Genomic DNA, 9,977 nt, shown 5'->3' on the forward strand with positions numbered 1-9,977 from the left:
GAAGTATCTCTTGGGACAGATAGAAAACAGTTCCCTTTACAACAGATAATATGCATACGGTTACTGTTATTTCATACCCATAGTATTTTATCCAGTAGATATTATAGTTTCCTCTGTAAAGATTTTCCTCTTGTGCTCTTGTATACCACAGCAGTATAGTACTACATAGTTTATTAGCCAGTACTAATACACCTTGAAAACTAGCTTTATAAATGACAGCTTCTCCATTTGACTTGATTCAAATGGAGAACTTGATCTCCATTAACAGCTATTTAAGAGAGCCATCAAGAACGTTTGAATATTGTTAGTTAAAATGATTTTCCGTTTCTACAAGTCCTAGCATTATTGTATTTAATCATTTATTTATTATCTGCAATATTGGACACATCTAGGACGTTAGGTACCTAGGTTTATTTTTATGAGCCATAAAACTATGGCACGTGATAGTTGGTATGGTAGCTGACTACAGATAAGAAATGTTCAGACACTCATTAAAAATAAATAATTAAAATAATTCAGAGATACCAAAATATTTGGTAAGCAAGGGGTCTGAGTTAGGAAAACTAAGCATTGAAATGGCATTTTCCTTTAAATATCCAAATAACTGAATAGTAACGAGGCCAAAGTACAGGTATATCACACACACAGAGAACAGTCTGGGTACTTTGTTTTAAATGGATCAGATATGCAGTGCAATAATAGAGGTGGGACGGGCACCACTTCACTAACTACATATAAAATACATAACTTGAAACATCTGAGATTTGCAACATTTGAAGAAAAAAAAAAAGGGAACTTTTTTCAAGATTTTATTTTTTTAATAAAAAATTATTTGTGATATAACATTGCATAAATATGTATCTAGATAGACAGATAGATAGATAGATAGATAGATAGATTTATTTTTCTCTTACAACAAAAATTAGTTTTACCAAACAGCACAATTAAATGTGTGGCCTTTTATTTTCAGAGGCTTAGTAAGATTAATGGTACCAGGTCTGGTTACTCAAAATTCTGCATAAAAAAGCAGAAAGTAAAAAAATATATATTTATAATATATATATATATATATTTTATATAGACACTATGAAGATCATATTATATATATATATATATATATAACATACAGTACAACATTTACTGAATGGAAGTTTGGAAGTAAAATTGCAATACAGAAACAAACACTGGAGAGAAAGGGGAGGGTGGGTTCGATGTACCATACTAATCCACCAAAAAATACAAATCGACAACCTTCATTATTAAATATGTATAGCTCAATTAATAAGCACACTAAAGAGAAGACGGCTTGTACCTCTTAACACTAACATTAAAAAAAGAAGTTATTATTAATATCAGAATATTACATCCACACATCCATGTTCAAAAACCTTTCAAATAAAATAAAAAAGGAAAAGACTAAAAGCAACCCCACAGTCTCACACCCCCATATGTTTCATATAGTGTGGAAAATACACATATTTACATCCTTTTCATATATCCTAATATAAAGGTAAAGGCGATTTCCTTATGAAAACCTAGATTATAATATACCTGCTGAATCTCTGCTGCTTCCAGGATTTTACCTCTGTTAAAATTCTCCTGTCTCTATATAGGCTGCATATATGCAACATGATGCATATTAAATATATATCGTAGCACACTGTATTGGCACAATGGTATGATTCCCAATGCCAGTAATCCACTGCAGTACTACGGTACCATGTACGTTCCGGGTTACTGTACATTATCAGGACCACTGCACCATATTTGTGTTAAAATCCGTTTGTGTTTCTACTGCTGGTAATGCCATGGTTGCTAAAGGTTACTACAAGGGTTTCTTTGGGGTGGCATGCTCATTATATTATTATAACGGTAATGATATTGAAAAAAATAAGTCATTTAAAGCCTTATATTTATTGGTTCTTATTGCAAAAAAAAAGTTTTCTGTTATCTACTTTGAAATTACGCTACTTGTATTTGGCTGAATGTAAGTAAACAGCTATCATAATAATAGGTTTTAATCGGCCACTTTTCACACTTTAGTTAAGGAAATGATTTAAGTTTGTAAGTATTATCTGGGATTAAAGAATGTTTTGAAGCATATGAATAAACTTGAAACCATCTTTCTCAAACCCAATTAATTAGATGTAATTAAGAAAAAGGTTTTAAAGGGATGTTACAGTTTTGTGAGTGGGTCCAATGTGTCAATAGAGATCCTTATGGAGTGAGCTTTGAAATGAGAGAAGAGCGTAGATTTTATCTTTCATCTTCCACTCCAGGGTAAACTACAATTATTCATATACAGAAAGAGTGGCCCCACTTTATGGAGTGAAACTAGTCTCAAATGATGATACACTGTACCTTTTCTCTGAAACAGAAAAATAAAAAACTAAAGGTACCGTTAAAAAAAATAAAATAAAATAAAAAAAAACTGTCTCATTTCTCTGTACTCAGTTTCCCATAATTGTGAGTCTGGAGTTGCCAAATATTTGTAGACTGCTTATAACACCAGCCTGAAGTGTTTTCCCTGGGTGAGTCCATTGTTCAAGATCTACTGTTAATTCAAAACTTCAATGGAGTACCTATTAGAAAAGTATTCTACAGATTGAAGAGACCAAAATGCTTTCCTGGACCAATCCAATATAGAACGAGATAAGAAAGTATTGCGTCACCTACAGCTCCCCAATAGAACATGTAGAGATACTGTATTTATTTATTGGGCTTTGTTGCATTTTTTCCCCCTAGTTTTTCTAACTCATCACCGCTGACCACTGCCCTCTAGTGGCAGGGTGGGCTGGTGCATATTCCTGGTTGATGATTGGGACTCTATAGAATCCTGTTCCTCTGTGAAGCTGTCTGGGCTCGCGTCTCCATCTAACAAGCTACCGCAGCTGGAGTGGGGAGACAGCATCTGAAGGAGGTCCTCTCTCACCAGGCCGCTCTCATGCCCCTGTCTCCCTCGCTGGCTGCCCTCCTCCCCATCCTCCTGGTCGCTCAGGAGCTTGGCGAGGAAGTTGATGTACTTCATGGTGAGCCGCAGGATCTCGTTCTTGCTCAGCTTCTTGTCGGGAGGGTGGGTGGGGATCAGTTTGCGGAGCTCAGCGAAAGCACCGTTCACATTCTGCTGCCGCCACCGCTCCCGGCTGTTGGTAAAGATTCGCCGAACTATCTTAGGCGGGGAAGCTGCAACTAGATTGAGAGAGAACACATTAGAGAACAGATTATTTAGTCTTATTTATATTATAACGTAATGCAGTATTTTAGCTTCATCTTATTTCTTTGCTACTATTTTGTCAGCTTAAGGTTGCAGTTGGAAATCTTTTAATCAGTTTGTGTTTGCGGTTTTATGTCTCTTTAAAAACTCCCTTGACATCAGTATGGCTCTTTCAACCAAAAAGTTTGTGCCACACTGGTACAATGATAATGGGTTATTGCTTATAAGTAGACAAACATTTCGGCCAGTGCCTACATCGAATACTTTATCCTCAAATACATTTTCAAAAGTCAAGACTGTTCTGTGGATCAGTCTGAACTGCAAAAATATTACACCCAACTGGAGGCTTTGGAGGCTGGCATAATCATTGAGAAATGGTCAATCAAGAACAAAGAAACACCTTGCAGACTTGTCATGAATATTGCTGTCCAGGTAGGCCCAAGGTGTCCTATTGAAAGTGTTATGAAATAAATGACAGATGGCACTCATTTGGGAAGATCAAAGAAAAATTTAGTGTAGTCTTCCATCTAGGTCATGTAAAAGACATGTTTACTTCCTTTTCCACTACATGCATGTCTTTAGAACAGATCATAACAGCTAGCTGAATGTGGGCTTTAGTATGTTCACCACAAGCACGTACCATCAGCCACTTCCATTTCATACGGGACTGTTCTTCGTTTCATCCTGTTGTTGGGAAACACGGTGTACTGGTCTGGGTCTGGGCTAAAACCACTGGTGAAATAATATAGGAGTACATAATAAAGTTAGTATACTGGTAGCATTGCGTGAGCATATCTCAGGCTTGAGTGAAACCATGCTGGATTTTATTAGGGCGTTTTAACACATTGAAGAATCCACTGAATTGGATGCACCGTTTATGTATAGAATCCCAGGATAACCAAGGATAGGTGGTTGATGCAATCCAGCGTGTTTCCCAAGAGGGGACAAATCTCTGTTCCATTAAACATGACTTGGTTTGTATTAACAGATGAACAGAATTTTTTTTCAGGTACTTTGCAATTGCGATATTCAGGTTGAAGGGGTTGTCTAAAGAAAGTGCTGGCACTGAATTACTGAAGTGTGCATGTGAAGACGAAAATAGTGAATAGTTGGGGCATTCTACATTGGAATAATAAAACGAGCTTTCAAAAGGACACTTTGAGCATAATAGCAAGTGTCAGTGTGAAGAGTTTCGATTTTGGAAAACATTTCAAACGTTCAAAATGGAATGTTCAGTTTTTAAACAAAAGCTTCCATTGAAACGTGACAAGCAGTAACTGAAAGAAAATAATAATAATAAAATAATAATAATAATAATAATAATAATAATAATAAAAACCAGATTCTCAATACCAAACCGTAAACCGTCAAATTCATTTTCAAATTCGATTGAAAATGTATATATAAAAAATATATTAAACCAAGACAGTTTGTCAATTTGACAGACTAAATACATAAATAAATAGCCAAACGCATCAATTGCTTAACTAGAACATATATTTTTTTTACTAAGTGTTCACAATTTTAAATAAAGCTTAAAAGAAAGAAACACGGGAGCAAAAAATAAAGAAATAAAATATGCATTAAATAAAACGTACATTAAAATACAAAGAAACACGCAGCCTACCTGTTAATAGTGGAGAGAGGCTGCGCAACGTTACTGTAAAGCATCGCTCTGGCTGTGAGAGGAAAAGCGGGTGGGCTTAGCTGCACCATTAGCGTTTCCCTCACAAGGTCTCGGGGAGGCAAAGGTAGGGGTAGCGGTGGTCTGCACAGCTCCGTGGTCTGCACCTTCTGGATGATATCTCCTTTCTGTTCCCTGCCTTTTATATCCAGAATCCCTCCTCTCCTGGCCAAGTCTATCAATGCCATTTCCTTTTTATGTTCGCTGGTATTGTACGCCGTTTCCTTGGTAACCCCATTTATAACGATACGCGTCCCGTTTTGGTGGTCTCCCGGGGTCCCCTCGTCATGCAGGTCCTTGTCCGGAGCTGTCGTGCTTTCCTGTTTTTCACACGCCTCAGTCCCTTTAAGAGAATCGTGATGGGGAGACTTCACATCCCCCAGGCTGTCTTGGCAAAGCTCTGGTTTCAGTTTCTCCATCATTTCGTGGTTGAAAACAGATATAATATAGCATAAAAGTTAACAATCCAACCCAAAACGGTTTAGAAAGTAAAAGCAATGGAGTGGTATCCCGCGAGGTCACCTAAAGCAAACGAAAGAGAAGCCAGCGCTGTTACAGTGAGGGTGGACAGCTGTCATTTCATGTAATACCGTATTTAGCAATAAAAGACAATCCATAATGTACTTTCACAGTACGCATATTGTAACCTATTAGTGTTTACGCTTACATTTCGAACAGGCCTAACTTGACATACTCTCTCGACATTTAAACTAATTATCAAAGTGGTTCGTATTCTCTTTAATCATATTCATACTATATAGTATATATATTATATATATTATATATGTATATATATATATATATATATATATATGTATGTGTGTGTGTGTGTGTGTGTGTGTGTGTGTGTGTGTGTGTGTGTGTGTGTGTGTTTTTAATCTAATTTTAATTAAACTGTTTATTCATGCATATAGCCGAATACAATAAGCCCTAGTTTTTCCCATTCCCATTCTGGAAATAATCATGCCGCACAGCAGAAGTCTTATACAGTTTTACAAATATTTTAATCATTTTAATTTCTATTGTTTATCTTGCCCTTTTTTAATAGATTAAACAGATATAAAACGAAAACCTTTACGCCACATATAGGCTAAATGAACTGGGATTAAAACACACCCGACCGCTTGTAAACATATTCCGCGGTGTGAAAGTTGGCTAATCTTTGTAAATAAATTACCACTATCAACCACTAAAGGCTGCTCTGGTTGCATTGTATTCTTAACATTGCATTTTACACCTCAGTTTTCTTTAGATAAATAAAATATTACCCCTTTTTTTTTTTGCATCCTAATTTCTATCAATACCGTATATTTGCGCATTTCAGAAATTGAAAATGTAGCTTGCAGTTGTTAGACAAACAGACAGACAGCCAGATATATACATAACTTTCCCAAGACAATATGTCACTTGTTTGCTAGTCTTCCTTACAATTTTGTAGGCTTTATTGTAATTTTTTTACTTATCAGTACCCTATATAAAACACCCGCACGTCATTTTCTTTCAGCAGGTTTTGTGTCACTGATAACACACAACGGTTAAAATATTATCTGACTGCAACACCTGCTTAGCAGTTTCAATTTACTATATACTAATAATATATATACTAATAATAATATACTGACATCGATACTGAAAGTCCACTCGTTACGCTCTTGTTTTTTTTTAATAGCGTTTAAATACACATGAAAACCATGACGTCATATTTTTGATATCACATCATATCATATAACTATGACATCATTAATTTGCAAGTAAATTTGATGCTTTATTTTAAACTCAGTTCTGTTGGTGTGGATCTGTAATTACAATTACATAGTGGATTCGTATAGGACAATAAAAAGAAGACAAATGTAAGAAAAAAAATCGAGATAAATATGAAAAATAAAACCCATTTTATATTATTTATATTATTAGACAAATATCCTACGTAGGCTATAACATAAATTGAGCATAACACGTGTCTGCATGTTATGTTTCAAGAGGCTATTGTATAGAAACACAATAACAAAAAGCAGTATTGCAATCAAAATGAAGAACATGCAGTAAATATCACTGTATATGTATCGAAGAGTATTTACACACGTGTTATAAGCAAGTAAATAAAAACATTTTTTAACAGTATAAATATGTATATATATAAATGTATATATATATATTAATATTATATATCAATATATATAATTCCAGTTATATATATATATATATAATTATCCCAAGGTCAATAAATCTTGTCTTACGTTTAGAAAATACGGTCGATGGCAGTATATTCCAGTTATTTAGAACAGAATACCAAATCTAGAATAGCTGCACACACAACTTTCAAATTAGATACATTTCTAGCGAATGCTCATTATCGTAAATTTACAATTGTTTTCGGAAACGTTTCGTAATTGTCGATTTTATGAATAGCATTTAAATCGAAACATCCAGTCACGGATGGATTGCTAGATTACATAATACATTCACTTTTTTTTTTTTACTCAAACTGGGCCTAGATTAATGTATTACCTTTGCGTTTTAAGATAACACTTTAAAGATACATGCAGAAGAACCATCCCAAATCAATGTTTCTGTTTTATTTTGTGTTCCACAGACGTTCATTTCACCTCTATGTACCTTAATTATTTTGCATTACTTTGAACATTACAGCCTACACTGAACAATAGACATTTCAAAACGTTGCTATTTTTGGATCCTCCCAATGGCGTGGTTAGGAGACCGCAAGAATAGTTTACACAAGAACAATACAAAAATAATACTACACCTATGTTTGTATTTCATCGTTTATATTGGCACTATCAACATATTCCTGGATTTATTTATTCATACGAAAAACGTGTTTGAAGATATTGAAAATACTCCTCTGAGTATCCCCTTCTATTATCAAAACCGAATGGTGAAATATGTTAAAGTTAGTTTGTTTTAGGTGGGGAAGATACCATTAATTGTAGATATTTCTAATAAGAATTACGATTTATCAAGGTGAAAATATATACACTTTGATAAAATACTACTCACAAACCAAACAAAAACAACAACCAAAAAAAAAAAAAAAAAAAAACGTTGCTTGGTTGTTATGAATATTTAAACAAACTGCTGCAAAAAAGTATGAAATAGTAAAAGAAAAAGGCTGTTTTTTTTAAAGCACAAATGGCTACATATACCCAGCTTCATATAACAAATACCTACCAAAAGGCCCAAATTAAGGTCTTTCGTTTTAATAAAAGGAAAATAGAGGCCGACAAATGCGATGGGCAACCCAATAAAAAATATTGTCCAGCTAATAATTCAGTCATTGAAAATAAATAAATAAATAAAAATATGTATATGTAAACGAACTTACCGATTGTATTTTGATGTTAGAAATTGTGTGGAGCCATTTTGTGCAGGGCCATCCCTGTCTGATATTGCGGAGCAGTAGGTGCTGTCTGAAGTTGGATGTGGATTTGTATATAATTCCACATCACGTCCAGTTTGCTGTTTTAGTATGTGGAGCGGAACACCAGGGAGCAATGTGTCCGGGCGAGATAAGAGAACAGCACTGGCCAGCCTGACCCGATAAGCCACTAAACCCATTATTTATGAAACCATTCATTATTATTGGGCAATTTTGTCGAGGTGAAAGCAGAAAAATATTGTAGGAATAACTTTGCAATACGTTGCATTTTAAAACCTGTGTACAGTAGCCTATGTCGGGGGGGTGGGGGGTGGGGGCATAAACCCACCGGAAACTGCTCACATTTTACATTTATTTTTCTTCAAGATAATTATGCCATGTGTTTCGGACCGACTTAAGTTTAAAGCTAACTACATTGTTGAGATAGGCTATTGGCTCGGTAAACAAGGCATTGTTTATATTTATTTTTTAATGCAGAGGCAGTTAAGACCATGTCGGCTATTGTATAATTTGCATATATGTAGATATTGTTATATGCCGTTTTGCAGGGCACAAATCATCCAGTATATTGAATTGATTAGATCTGTGTAGATAACCTGTCAATGGCATATTCAAGTGACTTTCCCACGAGAACTATATTTAAAGCTGATGTTTTGCAGTTTAGAGACGAGGACAGTAAATTCTGAGCAAATATGCTGGGATGAAGGTTTTATACACCACACTCACAACACGTTAAGGAGTTTATTTTCGGATATATAGAAGCAACACTGAATGACGGAATTATGGTTGAGGGTAGGCCTACACGATATTCCTGTTTAAAAACATATATAATAATTTAAGTGGTAATTGAAATGTGATACCTTGATATTTGAAAATAACAGTTTACAACAACAACAATAATAATCATAATAATACCTGTAATAATATGTGGAAGTAAATACACCCCTCGTCTGATAACTCTTTTTGTTATGGTTTTATGTATTTGGGATGCCAGGCGATACTAAAAGCTGCCACTACAAACAAACCTCGAAGAGCTCTTCACCCTGCGGGAAAAGATAAGACATTATCAATTCCTCTCTGACCTTCAGTTATATATAATCATCTGGGAATCAAACCCAGGGAGACTGCAAACGGTAAACTGTGGCTCCCGGCATTTAACTGGCATGGCAACCTATAACATGACTTTATTAAACTGTCTTTGTCCTATAAGCGAAATAAAACGTGAACTTTTTTCATGGTGATCCTTGATGTCAATAGACATATATCTTATTAGATGCAAAATGTACAATATGCACAATGGATATATATAATGCAAAAATGATTTATAAAAAAAACAGATGAAAACGCAAAGCCCTCATATACTTTAATATAATCCTATATGATTTAGTAGCATTTGTACAAATATTTGACTGCTTGTCCAATATAGGCCTAATTTAAAAAAAAAAAAAAAAAGCAAAACATATCGGTGAATTGCATGTTTATTTATTTCCAGTCCCAATTATTCGTGACATAAAGACACAATTGTAGACCATGTACGCAATTTAAGTTACATTTTGCATAGAATCCTTGACGTGGGTATTTAAAAGTTTTACAACTAAAAACACTATCAATACATATTTTCTATTATAGCAGTCTTCAAGATTTTTACAACCAAAAATGACGTTTCACTCTGCGTTGTTTTT

The 9,977-nt window shown here is 34.6% G+C and overlaps 1 protein-coding gene across 1 annotated transcript; it reads right to left on the minus strand.

Annotated features, from left to right (window-relative positions):
• Positions 1-1,111: 1,111 nt before the first annotated feature.
• Positions 1,112-8,410, minus strand: LOC121294109 (T-cell acute lymphocytic leukemia protein 1 homolog). Its single transcript, XM_041217678.1, has 4 exons — positions 8,242-8,410; positions 4,842-5,420; positions 3,855-3,946; positions 1,112-3,189 (listed from the first exon to the last, which is right to left on the minus strand). Exons 2-4 carry the CDS (start codon positions 5,318-5,320, stop codon positions 2,759-2,761), a joined length of 1,002 nt encoding a protein of 333 aa, XP_041073612.1. The 5' UTR covers positions 5,321-5,420; positions 8,242-8,410; the 3' UTR covers positions 1,112-2,758.
• Between the last annotated feature and the right edge of the window lie 1,567 nt (positions 8,411-9,977).

This window comes from Polyodon spathula, chromosome 18, assembly GCF_017654505.1.
Source record: "Polyodon spathula isolate WHYD16114869_AA chromosome 18, ASM1765450v1, whole genome shotgun sequence".
Lineage (NCBI taxonomy): Eukaryota > Metazoa > Chordata > Actinopteri > Acipenseriformes > Polyodontidae > Polyodon > Polyodon spathula.

What these genes read in the sequence shown, in the direction of transcription:
- LOC121294109 (XM_041217678.1), bottom strand. Translation starts at nt 5,320, where the DNA reads ATGATGGAGAAACTGAAACCAGAGCTTTGCCAAGACAGCCTGGGGGAT. An exon ending in CCTCTCTCCACTATTAACAG is followed by an intron (nt 3,947 to 4,841) that starts GTAGGCTGCGTG and finishes TTATTTCACCAG; the next exon opens with TGGTTTTAGCCCAGACCCAG. An exon ending in TGAAATGGAAGTGGCTGATG is followed by an intron (nt 3,190 to 3,854) that starts GTACGTGCTTGT and finishes CTCTCAATCTAG; the next exon opens with TTGCAGCTTCCCCGCCTAAG.